Source organism: Caenorhabditis briggsae (genome assembly GCF_000004555.2).
Source record: "Caenorhabditis briggsae complete genome, chrIII, whole genome shotgun sequence".
Taxonomy (NCBI): domain Eukaryota; kingdom Metazoa; phylum Nematoda; class Chromadorea; order Rhabditida; family Rhabditidae; genus Caenorhabditis; species Caenorhabditis briggsae.
Window position 1 is genome coordinate 1,393,560 of NC_013490.2, and position 22,329 is coordinate 1,415,888.

Consider the following 22,329-nt stretch of genomic DNA (forward strand, 5'->3'; position numbering starts at 1 on the left):
AAAGGTAAAATTACAAAAATGTGTGAAATTTTGTGCTTAACATTTTTGCAGTTGACAATTTTTTGTTATCTATTGTAGTTTTTGAGTTATGCGCTTTTAAAGTAAGCGCTCCCTCTGAGCACGCCAAGGAAGGGGAGACGCAGAAAATGATGTCAACTTTAAAAATTATTTATTTAATTTTGAGCAAAAAATCAAATAATCTATGCAAACTAAAGAAATGACTAGAATATGACAAAGAAAGCCTGGGGAGAAAATTTAAAAAAATAAATTATTCAACACATTTCGAGATCGTCTTAATTTCGTTGTTGGCCCGTTCCAAGTCTCTGGCGTCTACTATCGATTTTTCCGGAGCTATCGATTGATTGTTTTTGTGGCAGCAACATTTGGAGAACTTCTGGAATTTCCAAAGCATTATTTTGAGCCAGAATGGGCAATTTTAAGGTCAAAATCCCCCAATTCTCTTGATTTTAATCATAAAGTGTTAGAAATTCCTACCTCTATTAGAATATCCGTGGTCCATAACAATATAGCCATGATATGGAGAGAAATCACAAAAAGACGATGGGTTCCTGCGCCGATATGGTCGAACATGAGGAAGGCGTAGTAGCCAAGGACACCACAGCAACGAGCGATTTCGATATAACGGGCGTACCATCTGAAAAAAGACAGCTAGAAAAGTTTTGAAAATATGAAAATATAGAGCTTGAAATTTTACACATTTTACTGGGTAAAAATTTTTCATAGCTATCACTGTTTTTGAGATATGGGGCTTTAAATTTGTCGCGCCGGTGAGAAAGGGTGGCGCTGCCAATTTTAAAGACGCTTAACTTAAAAAGTACTGTAGCTATCAAAAAGTGAATTATAACAAAATGTGTACAATTTAAAGTTCTACATTTTTGCGATTGACAAATTTTTGCTAGCTACAGTAGTTTGTGAGTTATGCGCCTTTAACGTTGTATCGCTTCCTTGCCGGGCGGAAGGGTGGCGCCAACTTTAAAGGCGCATATCTCAAAAACGGAGATAACTAGCCAATAGCTTTTAACTATCAAAATGTGTAAAATTTTGTGCTCTCTTTTTTGTAATTTACAATTTTTGTTAAATATCGTAGTATTTGAGTTATGCGTCTTTAAAGTGGTCGCGCCCACTTGTCTGGCGCCCGCACGGAAAGGGGGTGTCGGTCAACTTTAAAGGCGCATATCTTGAGAACTAGGCTAGATATTTGAATTTCGTAAAATGGAGAGGGAAGATAGTAAAATTTTTGAAAATTTATTAGTTAATTGATTTTTGCCAGCTACTGTAGCGTTTGTGCTATGCGTCTTTAAATTTGGCGCGCGCCCGAAAAAAAGAGGAGCAGGGCGCGACAACTTTGAAGGCGCATATCTCAAAAACTAGTTTAGCTATTTCAATTTTGTAAATTGTAAAATAAAACTTACGAAAATTAATACATTTTAATAGCTTACTAGTTTCTGCTAGCTACAGTAGTTTTTGAGTTATGCGCCTTTAAAGTTAGGTGACCCCCACTGGTGGCGGCGGCGAGGGGAGTAGGGTAGGAGGGTACGCAATCTTTAAAGGCGCATATCTCAAAAACGGTAATAGCTACTGAAAAGCTTCACCTAGGAAAACCTGTAAAATTTTATGCACTATATTTTTGTAGTTTGTATCTTTCGAATAGCTACAGTAGTTTTTATGTTATGCGCCCATGCATAACGCACCGGACGGGAGGGTGGTGTGCCAACTTTAAAGGCGCATATCTCAAAAGCGGTTATAGCTATTGAAACATTTCCAACTAACAAAATTTGCTAAATTTTTTGCTCTACATTCTGATAATTCGAAAATTATAAAAAAACTCACTTCATATCAAAAAACGCTCCAAAACATTGCATCGTCACCACAAAATACGCGATTTTCACCGAACATTCCAGATAACTCAAATTAATTCGATCGTATTCGAAATGAAAGAAAATTGCCAATAGAAGAATGAAAGAGACAGCAACATAAACTTTGACGATAATTCTGGCAGGTGGAGAATATTTTACAACGGGTTTCGAAGGTTCTGGAACCTTGTGGGAGGGGTCAACCATAGACATCCAGTGGAAGAATGGAGTCACAGAGACACCGGGAAACCAGCCGGGTGGGTAGATTATGGCCTGAAGGAAAGATTAGAACATTTGGGCTGAACTGAGCTTGAAAGTGAAGGGATTGGGCAATTCTGAAGTTTCCGAAATTTTCCAAAAAAAAACATTTTTCAAAAATTTTTTTTTCAATATTTCAAAATCCTCTAACTTCTCTCAAAATGCTCGGATTTGGATAATTTCTTGAATAAAAAGCTCCAAATTTTTTGTAGATTGCTCAAAATACTCACCTTAATTTTATTAACTATCCCTGGAAAAAGTGGCTCCCCTTTTTTGTCCTTCATGAATCCCTTCAAAAGAAAGAGGTCCCATAATGTGTGAAATTGCAAATAAATTTGATTAAATGAATTTTCATTGGTGATAAGCCCATAAATCGGTGGGTCCGTAGATCTTTCTGCTTCGAAGGTGTTGAACATCTGAAAAATAAATACATCGGGATTCAAGAAACATGGGTACGCACCCTGCAAAGCGTTCCCTATATTTAAAGGCACTTAACTCAAAAACTACAGCAGCTAGAAAAAATTAATAATTGGCAAAATGTAGAACTTGAAATTTTACACATTTTGTTAGTTGAAAGTTTCTTTATATGTATTGTAGGTTTGGAGTTATGCACCTTTAAAGTTGGGGGGGGGGCGCCCAGGAGAGGAGATGGCGCAAAAGCCTCCAACTTTGAAGGCGCGTATCTCCAAAGCTACAGTAGCTAGAAAAATGTTTAGAATATGGAAAGATGAAAAGTTTTATGTTGAGCAATTTTGTTGTGAACAAATTTATAGTGGCTTTTTTCGTTTTCGAGATATGCGCCATTAAATTTGGACTACTCGGCGCCCATCCTACAGAGGGGCGCAGAGGCAGTCGAATAACTTTAAAGGCGCAAAACTCGAGAACTAAAAATGATATTCAAACTTTGTAAATTGTAAAACGTAGAGTGTGAAATTTTAAATCACATTTTTCTATTTACTATTTTTGCCTAACTACTGTAGTTTTTGAGTTATGCGCCTTTAAAGTTAGCGCGCCCTGCCGGCCAGGATGAAAAGAGGGAGACGCAGAGAAGCGAGAGCGCTCTCGTTTCTCTGCGTCTCCTTCTCGCTGGGGTCTTTTTCGAGAAATTTCAGAGTACCTTCAAAGGCTTTATCTGTAATTTTCAGACAAAAAAATCTCGAAAACCATTTTTTTGAAAAATTTTGAAAATTCCAAAATTGGTTATTTTTTTATCTACTCACCTTATCCCAAATGATAAACACTCCACCGTAATTCTTATCAATACAATATGGGTTTCGACCGTGATGGACCCTGTGATGAGATGGGGTGTTAAAAACCAAGCCGAGTGGACCCATAGTGTCAACGAGCTGAAAATGTTTGAATTTCAGACAAATTTTTTTCCAAAACTTTTTTTCCAGATTTTCAGCCTATTTTAAGATTTTTTGGCTTCTCACCAGTTTTCAGACGACTATCTCCACTCACCGAGGTATGCATAATGAACTGAAAGATTTCTGAAAAATAACGATGGACCAAAAATATTGCCGGTGGAATGAAAAAGGCCTGTAGGCAATCGTAAATAGCTAATCCGGCGTCTTGAATTGCAGCCTGACGGAGAGCAGTGGAGAAATTATAGTATTCAGAGCTATGGTGAATTGTGTGAAGGCCCCAGAAAAATCCGGCTTCTGGAAAGAATTAAAAGTTTAGGGTGCTTATAGCGCGCCAACTTTAAAAGCGCATAGCTTGAAAACCACAGCAGCTAGCAAAATTTTGTTAACTACAAAAATATAGAGCATGAACTTCTACACATTTTGTTGGTTAAACGTTTTTTGCTAGCTACAGTAGTTTATGAGCTATGCGCCTTTAAAGTTGGCGTACTATAGCGAAGTGATGCGCGCGCCCACAGCGAGAGGGAGACGCAGAGAAACGAGAGCGCTCTCGCTTCTCTGCGTTCCCCTGGAGGTTTTTAAGATGCATATCTCGTTAGCCTCTCCAGCTATCAAAATCAAAAAGTTTTCCACTACAAAAATGAAGCTTATTTGCCTATTAAAAGTTTAAAAGATTTTCGAAACCCAAAAAATCTTACCATGCACCGCTCGATGTCCCAAATAATACATAAAATCTTGGAAAAACAGGCAAAGGATCCATGTCCATGGTGAATCCCAAGGAAGTTCCAGAATCCGCCAGTTATCCCATACCAAGACATACAGGAAGATGGCGACTGCGCGGCCACCGAATCTGGAAGTTTATTTTTAGAGTGAAAGAGTGGAATTTTTGAAATTTGAAAATTGGGGTAAATAGAGCTTAAAATTTTACACATTTTTCTAGTTGGCAGTTTTTTGATTGCTATTCTAGTTTTTGAGCTATGCGCTTTCGAAGTTGGCGCGCTCCGGAGAAGGGAGGACATGGGTGCGGTGCCTGCCTACTTTAAAGGCGCATAACTCAAAAACTAAGTTAGCTAACTAAAACTTATAAACTACGAAAATATAGCACATGACATTTTACACATTTTGATAGTTAACACAATCTTAATAGGTAGGTTAGTTTTTGAGATATGTGCTTTTAAAGTTTGCGCACCTCAAGGGTAGGGGTGTGGCGCCCCCTCCCCTTCTCACTGCGAGGAACGAGAACATAGAGACGGGAGCGGCTCTCTGGCAGTAGCATACCCCAACTTTAAAGGCGCATATCTCAAAAACTACAGTACCTATCAAAAAGTTGCTAACTGACAAAATATGTAAAATTTTAAGCTCTATATTTTTCCAGTTAACCAAAATTTTCCTATCATTTGTGGTTTTTGAGAAAAACTAGATAAACTTACTTGAAACACTGACTGAGCATTCCGGCGCATATTGATGTTATAGAGTCATTTAAAGCGAATCGGTCCTCATGTCCAGATATAAAAAGGATAACAAATTCGGCAGTTAAAAACGCCAGCCACCACGCGGACACTTCTGCATTGTAATTTGGGACGTCTTCGATTTTATCCACTGTCGTTTCATAGGGAGAAATTAGGTAGAAAGCGTGACGAAGATTCGTGAGGGTTAGACTGGAAATTCGGGAATTTTGAGTCATTTTTCATGAGTTTGGAGTTGAAAATCATGAAAATCGGACAATTTTGAAGCTAGAACTTTTTTAAATTTCGAGTTTTGGACCATTTTCTTCAGATTTTGGACTGTATTTCATAAATTTAAAGCCGTTTTTCATGGCTTTAAACCAGTTTTTATGGATTTTGGTCCATTCTCCATGAATTTAAGTTCATTTTTCAAGAATTTAGGGTCATTTTTTGTGGATTTTAGACCAGTTTTCATGGATTTTAAGCCATTTTTTGATGAATTTCAGTCCATATTCAGCAAAATCTGTGATAGAAAACTCACCGTTCCAGTAATCTATGTCCCAGGGACGTATTCGAAAATACCCGATCCAACCATGCCGTCTCGTTCATCCTTTTTGCATTCTACAGCGAATTTTCTGGAAAAAATAGGACATCTGGATAAGCAGATACACAGATAGAGAAAAAAGAAAAAATCTATTAAAAATGGCCCAAAATTCATGAAAGGGGTCCAAGAATGATGAAAAAGAGCCAAAATTCATGAAAAATAATCCGAAATCTATGAAAAATGGTTCAGAATCCATGAAAAATGCTCAAAAATCCATTAAAATTGCTTCAAAATTTATAAAAATAGCTCAAAAATCATGAAAAAATATCTGAAATCTTTGGAAAAATAGTTCAAAAATCATGAAAATTGCTTCAAAGTGTATGGAAAATAGCTCAAAACTCATGAAAATTAGTCTAAAAATTATGAAAACTGATCAAAAATTTAAGAAAAATGGACCAAAATATATGAAAATGGCTCTGAACTCATGAAAAATGGTCAAAATCCATTAAAACCGGTTCAAAATTCATGAAAAATGCTTTACTTTGAGCCACTTTATCTCGATTCCTGTGAAAGATATTTGAAAAGTTGTCAACTGATAAAATGTTTATCACAATATCACAAACATTTTATCAGTTGACACATTTTCCATATCTCTTATAGGAGCCGAGATAATTCAGCTCAAACTTTCAAAAGTTTGAGCTTACTTTTTATCAGTAATTTGTGAGGTCAAAGTTAAAAGTTAGGGTGCCCTTCTATTACAGGTTTTACAGTATATAACTTTTTATCAGTAGAAGAATGATCAAAAATCAAAGAGAGTGAGAGAGGAGGAAATGTTTCGTTGGAATCTTCTGTTAGCATGATCACTATTAAAACTTTCTAATGACGTAATGAGAAAGAGACTGAGAAGGAGAGAAAGAGAGAGAAAGAGAGAGAGAGAGAGAGAGAGAGAGAGAGAAACAGACAGAAGCTGTGTTATTCTGATGGACCGGTCTAGTCTTCGTCCAAGTGACTAACAGAAGGCTAGACGAAAGAGTATGGGATATGGAGAGAGTGGTTAGAGAAAAAGAGAATGTGATTGTTAAGGTGGTTTGTGATTCGGAAGGATGGATGAAGCTGTCGGGGAGATAGACTATAAGTGGTTGGTTGGAAGTTTGATGTGTGTTTGTAGCTTTTCGGTTACTGTAGATGGGAAAATATTAGAAGAGCTGAAAATACCGTAAAACCTCTAATAGAACGACACCCGGATCGTCCACTTGCCTATATATCTCATTTTCTGTGAAAGATATCAAAAAGTGGCTAACTAATAAAATGTTGCTGATATCCTGATAAACATTTTACTTGTTAACCACTTTTTGATATCTTTCAAAAGAAGTGAGATATATAGGCTCAAAGTGGACGATCCGGGTGTCGTTCTATTAGAGGTTTTACGGTAGGTTACTGTAGCCTAGGGAAAACTCGGAAGAGCATGAAAATCGGGCAATGTAAAACTAGAATTGAAAAATCTTGTCTTTGAGCTAGGAATTTTAGAAATTTTTTGATTTTCAAGAAATTTTTTAAAAACGACTTTAATGGTTTTTGAACTGACTTCCATTAATTTTGGAAACTTTTTTGAATAATTAATCTAATTTCGGATCTCAGAAGGATTGTGAGAATTATTTAATAATCATCCAAATTTATATAATAGAAAGTGTGACCGGATTTATATAGATTTTTCAAGAAGATAAAGGATACCTAAGTGTAAGAAGTATTATTACAGTAACAAAGGTTTTGTTACTGTAATAGTTTAAATACTCTTCAAAAGTTACAATTGAAGATTTCGAAGAGAGAAGGAAAGGAGAGTTTAAAGGCGCATAACTTTAAAAAAGAGGATTTTCGAAAGATAGAAAAATGAAGGCAAATTCAAGAGCTCCAATTAACCATGTTTTGATAGCTACTGTAGTTTTTGAGCTGTACGCCTTTAAAGTTAGACGACATCCCAATGCGCTGAAGGAGGTGGGCACCTGCTATGTCAATTTCAAAGGCTCATATCTCAAAAACTACAGTAGCCAGAAACACGAGACCTAATGTAAATTATCAGAAATCTTTTTAGATACATTGTCATAGTTTGACATTTTTACTAACTACAGTGGTTTTTGAGATATGCGCCTTTAAAGTTAGCTCATCCGGGCGAGAAGCGCCCCAAAAGGAGGGGTCAGGCCTTAACTTTAAAGGCGCACATCTCCAAAACTACGGTAGTTAGAAAAAAGTTGTCAACTCCAAAACTTCTTGGCATTCAATTTTGCACTTTTTCGTAGTTTAAAATTATTTTCCAGCTACCGTAGTTTTTGAGTTATGCGCCTTTAAAGATGGGGGGGGGGGAGCGCAATTTTCAAAACTTTTCGGGCCGTTTTTCAGCAAAAAATTTAGGGATTTTTGCCAAAATTTTCAAACGATTGCCTACGCATTTCTTAAAACCCAAAAAAAAACGCCTAAATGAATCGTGTGAATGGCAGATCGTCAGATCACAATCTCGGCTTTCATCGGCTACAACCATTTGGCGGGGGGCGAATTTCATTTTCCTCCCTCTCCCCACCCCACAAATAGTCAGTTTGTCAGGGGAGCGGAGAAAAAAGGGAAAACCTGATTCGGGTTTGTTCCTCAGACAAGAGGTTTTCACTTCATTAGCACCAGACAGGTTCAAAAGGAGGGGACATCTGGACAAACAGAGGTGCCAGCAGTAAGACGACATATGTTTAAAGGCGCATATCTCAAAAACCAAGCTAGCTAGAGAAATGTGAAGCATTTAGAAATGTTGGATATAGTTAGCTTAACAATTTTGCAGTTACTCATTGTTCAGTAGCTACCGCAGTTTTTGAGCTATGCGCCTTTAAAGTTGGTCTATCCTACCTATGCCGCTCCACCTCGGAGGGTGGGCGCCTGAAGGACCGCTGCATAGGGACCACTTCAACTTTAAAGGCGCATATCTCAACAACTACGTTAGCTAAGAAAATTTTGCTAACGATCTCTGGATTTGCAATGCTGCTGTATTCTTGCGGATGAGTGCACTTGAATACACCATTTCACCCCGCCGCAGACAGATTCTCCTCCGTTTAATGGGGATTATTATTTGTACCCGCTTGGGGCACCGTATCTGACTAGATATTCTGTATTTTTAAAAAATCTATATACCAAAATATAGAACTCAACCAGCTCTACAAAATGGTATAAAATTTGATAGCTTTTGATTGCTAGAAAATTTTAAAAATTCGAAAATCTACCGTGTACACTCTATTAGAAGACTACCCTATACTTTCCTTTGAGCTCAATTATCTCAATTACTGTAAGAGATAGCAAAAATCTGTCAACTAATAAAATGTTTGTGATAACATCACCAACATTTTATCAGTTGACACCTTTTTCATATCTTTTATAAAAATTGAGATATTTAAGCTTAAAGGGATGACCTTCTCAAGGAGTGTTTACGGTAAATGAATAGCTTCTAAAATGAATCCAAAATGTTACACCTTCAAATCCTCTCCGACAAATCTCCTTGTCCACAATTAACACACAATAGAAATTGCGGAACGTGCCATTTAGACACACATGCCCGCGCAAAAGAAGAAGATGACGCCAACAAAACAATCCAGAAACAAGAATAGCGGTTGCTTCTTTAGATATCTAAACTTGGAGGGATTCTAACTAACCCTAAAATTGAGATACCCGCGATTTTAAAAATGGAAAATGTAGAACATGAAATTTTGCACATTTTACTAGTTAAACGTTTTTGATAGCTTTGCTAGTTTTTGAGATATGCGCCTTTAAAATCTAGCTCCTCTGCGCCTCTCCTCCTTGCCACCGCCTCCCATGGGAGTGAGAGATAGGACGGCGCGCAGACAATGCTAACTTTAAAGGCGCACATCTCCATAACCACGAAAGTTATTAAAAAGTTTCAAACTACTAAAACGTGTGAAATTTTTTGCTCTATATTCTTCTAGTTTACAAAAATTCAGTAGATACTGTGGTTTTTGAGATATACGCCTTTAAAGATGCTCTCCCCCGACACCCTCTTCCTTTGCCACAGTGGGGAGCCGCGCCAACTTTAAAGGCGCATATCTCAGTAACTACGGTAGCTAGAAAAATTTAAAAAAAAGCAAAAATGTTTGCAATTTCAAATTGAACAATTTTGTAACTGACAAAAGTGCCGTAGCTATTCTGGTTTTTGAGATATGCGCCTTTAAAGATGCTCTCCCCGACGCCCACTTCCATTCCGCAGTGGGGAGCCGCGCCAACTTTAAAGGCGCATAACTCAGTAACTACGGTAGCTAGTAAAATTCTAAACATACCAAAATGGTGGAAATTTTATACTGAGCAAATTCATGTTTACAAAATTTTGACAACTATTGTGGTTTTTGAGCTATGTGCCTTTAAACTTTAAGAATCAACCATTGGAAAAAATCAACTATAAGAGAAAACAAGGAAAATGATAGGGGGGGGGGGGGATATCTCGCGATGAAAGGCAATTATCAGAAGACAAAGAATTATTCTAGAGATAAAGAAAAAACAAGAGACGCAGAGAAAAAGAAGAGAAGGAGAGATAAAACTTGTTCCAAGAGGGGGAATATATATCCCGACATTTTCTCTTTTTCCTATTAACCAGAACCATTGGTGTGGGGGGGGGGGGGGATACGGTTATTACTTTTTAAAGGTACAGGAAAGTGATGGATTGGTGAGGAATTTATGAGGCGAAAATTGGAACGTCTTCTGTGAGGAATTCTGAAGAAGAAGGAAAAAAGTGAGGGAAAACGGACGGATTAAGGTCAAAGTACTGGAGAGAGGGGAGAAAATGGGATTTAATAGAGGGGAGAAAGTTATGTTTTTGATGTTTGGATGGTCAGAAAATTGGATGGTCCAGAAACGTGTTTTCAAATTTTCAAGAAAAAATCCCAAAAATCCAACTCCTCTAGAAACATTTTAATTTTACCAAAAATCTCGCCATTTTTTTAAGCATTGGGCAAACGACAGTCTGACTAAAATAATGTGCTTTTGTCGAAGAAAAAAAACTAGCAGCAAGGTGAGAACTACGGTAGCCCTTAGCGCGGTAAGGTGTCGGCTAACTTCAAAAGCGCGTATCTCGAAAACTACAGTGACTAGAAAAATTTTGAAAATATGAAAGTGTTGGAAATTTTATGCTGAGCAATCTTGCAGTTGACAAAATTTTAGTGGCTAACTTGCTTTTTGAGGTATGCGCCTTTAAAGTTGGTCTACCTTACCTGTTCCGCTCCTCCCGGAGGGTGGGCGCGGGATGAGAAAGGGAGGGGGCGGCAAACTTCAAAGGCACACATCTCTAAAACTACGGGAGTCAGGAAAACATAAAAAATATGAAATTGTTGGAAATGCTATTCTAAACAACTTTATGGTGAATAAAATTTTTGTGGCTGTTTTGGTTTTTGAGATATGCGCCTTTAAAGTTGGCCTACCCGGCGTCCTCCTCTTCTGTGTTCACCCCTCGATGGGAGAGTGCAGTTAGGGGTAGGTTAACTTTAAAGGAGCATATCTCCAAAACTACGGTAGCTAGCAAAATTTTGAAAATATAGAAATACAGGAAATTTTGTTTTAAATAATTTCTTAGTTATTAACTTTTTTATAACTAACATAGTTTTTGAGATATGCTCCTTTAAAGTTAGCCTACCCCGGCGCCCTCCTTCTTTGACGCAGGGGGCTGCTAACTTTAAAGGCGCATACCTCAAAAACCAAGCTAGCTCTCAAAAAATTTCCAACTAGTGAAATATAGGAAATTTTGCGTTTTTTTCATTTTTATAACTAGATCATTTCCAAAAGGCCTAGATTTCAGGAAGACGCAATCGACTCAAGCGGCCGTAAAGATCCCGATAAGCAGTGCCGTGATCAACCACTACCCGCTCAGAACGGACAACAAATGATTGCTCAGCCACAGCCAAATCCCCAGCAAAATGGTCCAAATCCAAATTGTAAAAATAATAACGTTATTATGGAGAAGACGTCGGAGAAGAAGGGAAATAAAAAGAAGAAGAGCTTCCCGAGGGAGAATCGGTTGACGAAGAAAAGAGCGAGAAGTAGGTTGAAATACTGTATCCAGCTAGAATTAGTTAAATGCAAAATGTAGAACATAAAATTTTACACATTTTGTTGCTTTTTCAAAACTTTGATATCTACCATAGTTTTTGAGATTTGCGCCTTTGCGCGCGCTCTACCCCTTGAGGTGGCGCGCACAAGAAAGGGGTGGAGGGCGCACCAACTTTAAAGACGCATATCTCAAAAACAACGGTAGCCACTCAAATTTTGTAAACTACGAAAATATATAAAACTTAATGTTTTACATTTTTGTAGTCAACAATTTATTGATAGCTCTCCTAGGTTTTGAGCTATGCGCCTTTAAAGTTGTCTAACCCAATTATTTTTCCAGAGACTCGCGACGATGACACTATCTCGAATGTAAGCGATTTTTAAACTTCTTTTTGAAAATGTTTTGGCGCCAAATTCAAATTTCCAGATTCCCGAAGAAATGCCCGATTTGGAGATCAATCGTGAGCACACCGAGCCATTCTACACGGATGATCAGTTGATGTAGACAAAAAATAATGGCGAAGAAAAAATCTACTTGTAGAATTGTATTGTTTTTTTTTTGAAAATTGAGAGAATAAATGAGATTTTCAAGATCTTTTTTTGTTAATTTTGGATTTTTTAAAAATCATTTTTCATCGGCTTATCGGAAACCCCACCCCTTTTTTTTTTGAAAGCTCCGCCCCTTTTTATGGGTCCATCCGGGTGCCCCATATGTGAAGAAGGGAGAAAAAACTTCCCAGAAGGAATGAGAAGATTACGGTATTTAAAATCTTTCCAAAAAATTCCATTTTCCAGTGTTTCTGAGCGATTTTCGCGAAAATGCACAAATGGCGCAGTGGGATTTTCTACATTGGTCGCTACCAATCTGACGACCCGGGTTCGACTCCTCTCGGTGGCAAATATTTTTTGCTTCGTTTTTCGAGCATTTTCAGACCGTCCCAAATATACTAGAAATCAAATTTTGAATATTTCAAAAAAATCCAAATTTCGAAAATTTTTCACAAAAATTAAGTTTTCAAAATTAGTGGGAAATATATGATTTCTAGGACATAAAATCTTGCAAAAAATAATAAAAACTGTTTAAAACCCGGAAAAATTTCATTTTCCAGTGTTTTTAAGCGTTTTCCGAAAAATTGCAAACATGGTGCAGTGGGATTTTCCGCATTTTCCGCTACCAATCTGACAACCCGGGTTCGATTCCTCTCGATGGCAAACGTTTTTGCTTCGTTTTTCAAGCATTTTCAGAGAATTTCAGATGGATTTGAAGCAAAAATCGAAAAAGAAATTTTTTGAAAAAATTATTTTTTTTTCTGAAAATTTCAGATTTTCCAAAATTCCCGAAATTCCAGCTCTAGAATGCTTAAAATTAGTCTAAAATGGTCTACACAAAAATCAAAAAGTCTTTCCACCGAGAGGAATCGAACCCGGGTCGTCAGATTGGTAGTGGAAAATCCCACTGCGCCACTTTTGCAAATTTTGTAAAAACTTCAAAAAACGCTGGGAAAGTGGTTTTTAGGAGGTTTTAATGGGATTTTGAGGTGTTTAAGATATTCTAAAAGTTAGTTTAAGCTGTTTTTAGGCGTTTTTCTGCTAAAATTAGCCATTTTTTCCCCAGAAATATAGATTTCGCTTTCAAAAAACCCATAAATCATTTTGTAACCCAATTTCTCCCTATATGTTCCTTTTTCATATATTTTTATGTACATCCAATTCTCCTTTTTTGGCAATGCCGTACCAGAATAATTTCCACGGCAAATCGTCACACTTCATCAATCACTATTCCCCCTTTTCCCTCCCGGCGGGAGTCAAAGGGGGCGGAGCCTAAATCCGGATTCAAGAATCATATGTTTTTCCGCTTTTTTTTCGGTGTCAGAAAAATATACACAGAATAATGATGCATAGTTCGAATTCCCACTGAAAATAATGAATTGTCAAGGATTACTGTACTTGATTCTTCTTTTTCCTTGGAGGTACTGTACTTACCATCACCACCAGATACCCCAGTACCATGGAGATTATCATCAGGAGATTCAGAATTTTCATGATGATGTGGGAAGTCAGATGGGGTACCCCACAGGCCCACCACCATCGGAATCTTATCAGGTAAAATCTCTTTATGGTCGAAATATCCTTAAAAATGGTTTTTCGGAGCAGAAACACTGATTTTTCAATGTTCTTTGGCTGAAATTGACTTCCAGAGTCCCTTAATCAGCTTAAAATCTTATAAAAACTACCTAAAAATCAATTTCCCGGCGTTTTTAGCGTTTTTTCGAAAAATTGCAAACATGGCGCAGTGGGATTTTCCACTACCAATCTGACGATCCGGGTTCGATTCCACTCAGTGCCAAACCTTTTTTTATTTTTGTATGGATCATTTTTAGACTTTTCTAGAGAATTCTAGAGCTGGAATTTTGATTTAAAAAATTTAAAAATTTTTTTAAACTTTAGTTTTTCTAAAAACTCCAGATTTTCGAAATTCCAGCTCTAGAATGTTCTAGAATAGTCTGAAATGGTTTAAATTAAAATAAAAAAGTTTGCTATCAAGAGGAACCGAACCCGGGTCATCAGGTTGGTAGTGGGAGATGTGGAAAATCCCACTGAGCCAAAAGTGCAATTTTCGGGAAAATGCTCGAAAATACTGGAAAAATGAAATTTTCAAGATTCGATACTATTTTTAGCATATTTTTCAAGGTTTTTTGTTCTAGAAATCATATTTTTAACAAATTTTGAAAAAAAAAAATTTTTCAAATATGTTTCAAAAATTCAGATTTTTTGAAAATTTCTATTTTTGACATCTAGAATGTCTAAGCAACGCTTTGAAAATGCTCAAAAAACTAGCAAAAAAGATTGGCCACCAGGTGGAATCGAACCCGGGTCGTCAGATTGGTAGTGGGAGATGTGGAAAATCCCACTGAGCCAAAAGTGCAATTTTCTGAAAAACGCTCAGAAACACTGTAAAAAGGGGGTTTATAGAAGTGGAAACTGTTTTTATCAATTTCGAAACTTTTTTTTCTCCTAGAAATCATATTTTCAACCAATTTTGAGAAATTAAATTTTTTTTCGAAAAATTTCAAAAATTGAGATTTTTGAACATTCTAGTTTTCCCCCGAAATTTCAGCACTAGAATGTTCAGGAATAGCCTCAAAATTGTATCCACAAAAATAAAAAAGATTTGGCACCGAGAGAAATCGAACCTGAGTCGTCAGATTGTTATCGAAAATCCCACTGAGCCAGAAGTGCATTTTTCTGAAAATCGCCCAAAAAACTGTAAAAACGCTAGAAAAAAATGAATTTTTGAAGGTTTTACGCAATTTTAAGCAATGAAGAAATTCCAGATGGACCACCAACACCACCCGAACTACGAAATACCCCCAGAATCACATCATCCATCCCCTTCCGCCGCTTCTTGTCTCTCCAGAATCCGTCTAGCCGCCTCGTTCGACCCACAAATTTCCACAAAAATCAATCGATTTATCGATTCCATGAGAATCGATCGATTGAGAGCCTATGTTTGTGAGCGGGTCAGTTTATTCTCATTGTAGCACACTTTCTGACCCTAAACGCCATTAAACGCGCTCTAATACCAATTTAAGCGTATTTATCAATAGAGCGCACTTGCAGACTGCCTATTTCTGTGATGAAGCTCAACAAAAAGGAGTGGGTGATCTATTCCATCAATTCGATCGATCGATTGAAATTATCGATCGGGTCAAAGGCCAATTGACCACTACGGAAAAGGACCAATTAAATATGATGGAGAATTTGAATGATACACTAGCAGAGCAGACATTTTTTGTTTATAAATTTCATGTAAGTCTTAACTTTGAAAATTTAAAAAATTAATTTTTTTTTTTTAATTTTCAAAATTATCTTGTTCCAGCAACTCAATCCAGTGGACTTAGCCGTCTTAACCTCTGCTAAGACCTCCCTGACCACTGCACTATCCTCAAGCACCCCTGATGCGGCTCTCAGCAAAGCAATGGGCTCTTTTAGCCCTCAAGACTTGGAAAAATTGGCGGTAACTTTTTTGAATTTTGTCTTTTTTTGAATTTGAACTTTGAAGTTGAATTCAGCATGAAAAGAGCTTCAAGATGAGTATAAACAAGCCTGGTTTTCATCGATTTTATGAGTTTTTCAATAGAGCGCACTTGCTGACCCCAGGTGGTCAGTAAGTGCGCCCTATTGGATTTAGATAGATTTTCACGGGGAAAACTTGTTTTCCAACTAAATTGAGGTCGTAGAATTCGAATTTAACGTTGAAAACTTTCTGAAATGAGTATAAACTCGTCTTTTTCTCAATAGAGCGCACTTTCTGACCCCAGGTGGTCAGTAAGTGCGCCCTTTTGGACTTTGACAAATTTTCTCTCAGGAAAATCCGTTTCCGACTAATTAGAAGTCGTAGAATTCAAATTCCATGTTTAAAAACCTTGAAATTCCGATTTGCAGACATTTCCAGTCGCCCATCTACCCGAAGAGGTACGTAGCCACTTGGCACGATGCCAAATCACGGCACCCGAAGTCGTTCATGATACAGTGGCGTTTTTGTTATCAGTGATAGGATCCAAACATAATAATTGATGAAAAAAAGCAAATTCGCTCTATTGACAATCTTTTTTTTGTATTTTCAAGGATGTTTTAGAATGAAAAATTACTTTATTTTATCAAAATGAATAAAAAATCGATAAATCAGAATGTCTAAAAATCTTCCGAAGTCTTCAAATCCTTGTAAATCTTGTCACGAAGATCTTCCAAGAAGCTTCTTCTCCATTTGTAGGTCACTGGTGCGAAGCTGAAAAATAGGGTTAAAAAATGAGGGTACATGATATATACCGTATATCTCGAAAACTAAAAAAGATTTTGAAAAATGGTCAACTACGAAAATTTAGAGCTTGAAATTTTACATAATTTTGTAGTTGACAAATTTTTAGTAGCTACAGTAGTTTTTGAGATATGCGCCTTTAAAGTTAGCGGTCACCCCTTGTTCGTGCCCACCGGAAGGGGTGAAAGGCGCGCCATCTTTAAAGGCGCATAACTCAAAAAGTACGGTACCTAGAAAAATGTATTAAATTTGAAACATGTGTAGAACTTTACGCTCTACATTATCCAATTTACAAACTTTTGATAACTACAGTAGTTCTTGAGATATGCGCCTATAAGTCGGCGCTCCTGCATCTCTTCCTTGAGCGTGCAAGGGGTGGAGGTATATCTCAAAAACTACAGTAGGTAGGCAAAAATTGTAAGTTGAAAAATGTGCAGAATTTCATACTCTACATTTTACAGTTTACAAAGTTTTAATATTTTGTTTAGTTCTCGAGTTATGCGCCTTTAAAGTCGACTGCCTCTGCGCCCCTCACACGCCTCTGTAGGAGGGGCGCCGAGTAACCCAAATTTAAAGTCGCATATCTCAAAAACGAAAAAAGCCACTATAAATATGTTTACAACAAAATTGCTTAGCATAAAATTTCCTATCTTTCCATATTTTTAAAATTTTTCTAGCTACTGTAGTTTTTGAGCTATGCGCTTTTAAAGTTGAGGGCGCGGGGTGCGGGAGGACAGGGGCGCAGGGTAGTCCAACTTTAAAGACGCATAACTCAGAAACTACAGTACCTATCAAGAAGCTGTTTTCTAACAAAATGTGTAAAATTTTATGCTCTACATTTTGCCAATTTACAAAAATTCTCTATCTTGTATGCTTTTTCTGAAAAACCCACTTCCACTTATCAGGCTGTCCAAAATGTGGAACCTTGTCTGTCAACGAGCTAGTTCTCCAGTCGAAAATCGGAACATCCTTGGTGACACCACCCGGTGGACCAGAGACAGCTGTGAATTGAAGGTCTTGGATGAGTTTGGAGTTGGTGACCTTCACATCGATAGCTCCATGGTCACGGAAGCCAAGGGACTAGAAATTTTGGAATTTTGAGATTTTCAAACTCCTAAGGGTTCTAGCCAACCTTAAATGGATACGTTCCATTCACGGGATTCAAGTCTGATCTGCAGGCAATAGCATTTTCAGCAGAATACGGTGGATTACAGTCACATTTGGATAGTGGATCCTTCGTATAGTTATTGGATCTCATTAGCGCTATCATTGATTCCATATCATGCACATTTTTGTGATCTCTTGCAAAGATTAGGGCTCTTGGGGTCTTATCATAACTGTACCAGTCGCCATACTTCTCTACCATCTTATCAGTATCTGATAATCTGATAATTTGTTTGTAGTATGGTTGATTATATCCTGGCCAATAAGTTGTGCGGAATAGATGGGCGGTTTTGTCCGAGTGCACAATGTGTCCTCTACAAAAATTGAGTTTAGCGGAAAGAGGAAGAGAGATAGATGAGTAAGTTTAACTAGAGAATTGTAGCTCTTAAAATTTGACGTATTTTGTTAATTGTGCAATTTTTAATAGATTTTGTAGTTTAACTTTAAAGGCGCATAACTTTAAAGGCGCATAACTCAAAAACTACTGTAGCTAGCGGAAACTAGTAAGCTAGAAAAATGTATTAATTTTCATTAATTTTATCTTGCAATTTACAAAATTGAAATAGCTAAACTAGTTTTTGAGATATGCACCTTTAAAGGTGTCGCGCCCTGCTCCTCTTTTTTCGGGCGCGCGCCAAATTTAAAGACGCATAGCACAAACGCTACAGTAGCTGGCAAAAACTAAATAACCATTAAGATGTTTAAAATTTTATTATCTTCCCTTTTGATTTTACGAAATTCAAACATCTAGCCTAGTTCTCAAGATATGCGCCTTTAAAGATAACCGACACCCCTTTCAGTGGCGAAAAGAGAGGAAGGCGCCGGGTAGTCTCTAACTTTAAAGGCGCATATCTTGAGAACTACGGTAGCTACTGAAATTTTGTTACTCTGAAAAATGTAGCTTATAAAATTTAACACATTTCACTATTTTATTATATTTAATAGATACCGTAGTTTTTGAGATATGCGCCTTTAAAGTTGCTCCTCCTCTGTAGAGCGCGCGCCAATTTTAAAGGCGTATAACTCCAAAACTACAGTATCTATTAAAAAACTATCAACTAACAAAATACGCCAAATTTCAAGCTCTATCTACTCAATACAACCAAAACTCACGGCATCTGCTCGACAACATGAATAATTCCAGTCTCCGGTTGAACTGGTTTTCCTCTATGGAATTGCTTATAATCCACCACAACCCATTCATTATTATAAGTTCCACTATTATGTCTTCCGAATGCTTCAGCCCATTGCAATCCAGATGATGATGTACGATGAGCAATCTCAGCGCGAATCCAAGTGAGTACGGTATTTGGGGTGATCAGGTCGAGCGATTTCTCATTGTAGTTTCCAATGGTGGTTTCCAGAATTGCCAATTTTGCAGATGTCAGAATGAAGTCGTCAGTGGAAGTGATAGAAGCTAGAATAGAAGGAAATTCATGTATTTTTTCATTTTTTACAAAATTAAAATAACTATTTTAGTTTTTGAGATATGCGTCTTTAAAATTAGGCGACCCCTCTGGAAAAGAAGGCAAATTTAAAAGCGCAGATCTCCAAAACTAAGAAAGCTAACAAATATCTGTAAAATGGAACAAGAAGCTCTTAAAATGGTTAACAACTTTGTAGTTTACCACTTTCTAATAACTCACTTTGTTAGTGAGTTATGCGCCTTTAAAGTTGGCCTACTTAGCGCCCCTTACGCCACCGCCCCCATGTTGGGTCGCCAAATTTTAAAGGCGCATATCTCAAAAACTACGGTATCTACCAAAAAGCTGTCAACTACAGAAATGTAGCGAATTGAATTTTCTACAATTTAACAATTTACAAAATCAATCTATCTTTCATGGGTCTTGAGTTATGCGCCTTTAAAGGTAACCTCTCCTATTGTGCGTGCTCGCGCCACCCAAGCTCCCAGGTTAGAGACGCAGACAGCTACAGTGTTACCTGGATAACTGGAAAACGAGTAGACCTGTCCTGGATCTCCGGTTTTGAAGCTGTATTTCTTGTTGATTCTCAACATGGTACCATAGGAAGACCAGGTGACGTGTGAGAAGAGGATGTCTTCGTTGTTGGGAAGGAGCTGGAATACTAAATTAGTTGTATCTCAACAACTGAGACGTACATTAGTATAAAACTAATATCAAAATGAATAACATAAAATTTCCAGTATATTGGTGGTAAAATCATAAAGCTACCTAAAATATAAGCTGAGTTAGAGTGATTTTATGCTCAAACAAGTTGAGGGATTTATTTTTAATTTTAAAGGCGCATAACTCAAAAACCAAACATGCAACTAAAAAGTTTTTAACTACAAAAATGTTGCAAATTTTATAAGCTACATTTTTGTAGTTTTTTACTTTTTTCTAGCTACCGTACTTTTTGAGTTATGCGCCTTTAAACACTATAGGTACCCCTACCTTGACCAGTGCTGAGCAATGTCCCGGTCCCGAAAACACTTTCTTGGGGTTTTCCGGTTTTTTAAACTTCAAGGCGAGGTCCTCAAGGTCTCCAGCAATTTGAATCATGCTGAAAATTCAGAATTTTGTGTGTCTGTGGGTCCAGATGTCCCGATGTCCGCGAAACTTACAAAATCGGATGCACAGCGATTTCTTTGAAGTTAATCGGGGCTCCTAGCTGATTTTCATAGCCGTGAATCAGGCCAAAAAGTTGATTGAGGGTTAGATTAACCTGTTGCCAGTATTCGTCTTCTGGATTTTGCTGAAAATTCCAGATTTTAAGACATTTTCATAATTGTTCGGCTGTAACCCATTTGGAGGAAAAAATACGTTATTTTTAACGGATTTTTGTGGTTTTTGACCTCAAAATTTGCAATTTTAAGGTTTTTTCTCCTCAAATTTCCATGTTCACCTTGATTTCCATCTCCATCCACTTCAAATTGTCGACCATAAACTCGCCGAGCTCATCACAAAAGTGTTTCGCGCCGTCGCAGTACCCATTGACGGTGTTAATGATGTGCAAGTCGATCATATCACGAGTCACACGACCTGAATTTTGATTTTCCGGTTTTTTTCTGTTTTTCGTCGCTTTTTTTTTCATGTTTTTATGCTCAAAATCTCATTTTTTTTATACTAATTAATTTGAATTTCTTAGGTTTCCCTCCAAAACGATTTCGCAACGACACTCCGCTATCCCGCTTGTACGCTTTGTTTACCGTAAATCTACACGAAAAATCGGCAATTTTTTTGAGTCAACTCAACAGAAAATTGGTCTGAAAACTTGATTTTCAGTGTTTTTTCCGATTTTTTTTTCAGTTTTTTTTCTATTTTCACCTGAAATTCACCTGGAAATCCTTAAATAGTCGAAGAATGTCCCGCAAAGTTATGAAATTTCGAAAAAATCAAAAAATAGTGAAAATTGCATTTTTAGGCTTTTTTTCTCATGATTTCTAGGCTGTAAAAGCTTGAAAATATTGAATTTTGGCATGAAATCTCATTATTTTCCCGATTTTCAACGATTTTCCCCTGTAAAAATCACCTTCAGCGAATCCAGCGGCGTATCCTTGCAAATAATGCGGAGTTTTCGGGCTGATGACGTCGACTTCAAGGAATGCCCATCTGAAAATTCAAAAGTTCTAGAATTTACTGAAATAAACTGGAAAAAAATTTGTTTCGAAAAAATTTTTTTTTTTGGAAAATTTATTTATTTTCTGAATTTCCAAAAAATCGATTTCCAGAGTTAAAATCATCTGGAAACGCCGAATTGTCGCTTAAAAATCTGAAATTCCGCTTGCTAATGCCATTTTTCAGTAATTTTCCCCAAAAATCAATATTCCCCCCTAAACAAACAATTCCCGCCCTGAATCATTATGTACTTACCCCGTTTGGTTGACTTCATCATGGAAATAAGCCGTCGCGAGACGTTTTCCACACAAATCCCCATCGGAAACCCTTCCTTCCTTGTAAGAATACAGTTTTCCATCGGTTTGCTGGCATACGGTATACTGAAAAGTGGTTTTTATTCGATTTTAGGAGGTTTTTAAGGGTTTTAGAGGCCAAAATTTGTGTTTTTCAAGCTACAAACCCTCTAAAACAGCGATTTTCGGGTCTAGAAACTCCTAAAATCTTACCGCTCTCTCAATACTCCTCGTTTCCGCTCCAATCGCCAAAAAACTGGCCACCAGAAGCCAAAATTTCAGCATTTTCTGGAAATGCTGGCCAACGCGAATTCGCTGTTTCGACTCGGTGCTGATCCGACGTTTGAGCGCCGTTTCACGGGTCCCTTGCAGTTGCAGCAGGTATCTAAAGTGTAATAGCATTGACCCCAAAAAAATTGGTGTCAGGTGGTCAAAATGGCACAAAAACGCCTTGAAATTGATCAAAAAAGCTCTAAAATAGCTTTAAAATAGCTCAAAAGTGGGTTAAAATAAATAGCTTAAAATAGCACAAAAATGGCTTAAAATAGCTCAAAACCCGCAAAAAATAGCTCAAAAATGGCCTAAAATAACTCAAGAATGAATTGAAATTGCTCTAAAAAGACCCAAAAATGGCTCAGAAATGAGCCAAAATTGACCAAAATGCACTAGAGCTTTAATTTAGGCAGTTTTGGAGCCAATTTGAACCATTTTGGGTCATTTTTTTATGGATTTTGATGCTATTTTCAGCCAAAAAATGGGTTTTTCGATCCGCAAATCGACAAATGAGCTCAAAAATGGTATAAAGTTGTAGAAAATCGAGCCAAAATTGACCAAAAATTACTGGAATTTTTTGGGATTGCTCAGCCTTAATTCTGGTGAATTTAAGGCCAATTTGGACTCATTTTAAGC

The 22,329-nt window shown here is 37.2% G+C and overlaps 4 protein-coding genes across 4 annotated transcripts; 2 read left to right on the forward strand and 2 right to left on the reverse strand.

Annotated features, from left to right (window-relative positions):
• Nucleotides 1-268: 268 nt before the first annotated feature.
• Nucleotides 269-5,550, reverse strand: Cbr-agmo-1 (the record flags this gene model as incomplete). The annotated part of the gene is made up of 9 exons (XM_002640807.1): nucleotides 269-394; nucleotides 496-655; nucleotides 1,852-2,147; nucleotides 2,363-2,548; nucleotides 3,353-3,478; nucleotides 3,594-3,793; nucleotides 4,195-4,346; nucleotides 4,927-5,154; nucleotides 5,483-5,550. 9 exons carry the CDS (start codon nucleotides 5,548-5,550, stop codon nucleotides 269-271), a joined length of 1,542 nt encoding a protein of 513 aa, XP_002640853.1.
• Nucleotides 5,551-8,683: 3,133 nt separating this feature from the next.
• CBG15742 lies at nucleotides 8,684-12,071 on the forward strand (the record flags this gene model as incomplete). The annotated part of the gene is made up of 5 exons (XM_045243390.1): nucleotides 8,684-8,686; nucleotides 10,917-10,961; nucleotides 11,316-11,556; nucleotides 11,907-11,935; nucleotides 11,994-12,071. The coding sequence occupies 5 exons, from the start codon at nucleotides 8,684-8,686 to the stop codon at nucleotides 12,069-12,071; spliced, it is 396 nt and encodes a 131-aa protein (XP_045095786.1).
• Nucleotides 12,072-13,489: 1,418 nt separating this feature from the next.
• Nucleotides 13,490-16,144, forward strand: CBG15743 (the record flags this gene model as incomplete). The annotated part of the gene is made up of 5 exons (XM_002640809.2): nucleotides 13,490-13,669; nucleotides 14,902-15,087; nucleotides 15,188-15,376; nucleotides 15,447-15,584; nucleotides 16,013-16,144. 5 exons carry the CDS (start codon nucleotides 13,490-13,492, stop codon nucleotides 16,142-16,144), a joined length of 825 nt encoding a protein of 274 aa, XP_002640855.2.
• Nucleotides 16,145-16,261: 117 nt separating this feature from the next.
• Nucleotides 16,262-21,705, reverse strand: CBG15744 (the record flags this gene model as incomplete). Its single annotated transcript, XM_002640810.1, has 11 exons — nucleotides 16,262-16,355; nucleotides 17,278-17,465; nucleotides 17,518-17,863; nucleotides 18,663-18,966; nucleotides 19,491-19,626; nucleotides 19,964-20,072; nucleotides 20,134-20,264; nucleotides 20,415-20,551; nucleotides 21,042-21,121; nucleotides 21,383-21,507; nucleotides 21,634-21,705. 11 exons carry the CDS (start codon nucleotides 21,703-21,705, stop codon nucleotides 16,262-16,264), a joined length of 1,722 nt encoding a protein of 573 aa, XP_002640856.1.
• Nucleotides 21,706-22,329: the final 624 nt, after the last annotated feature.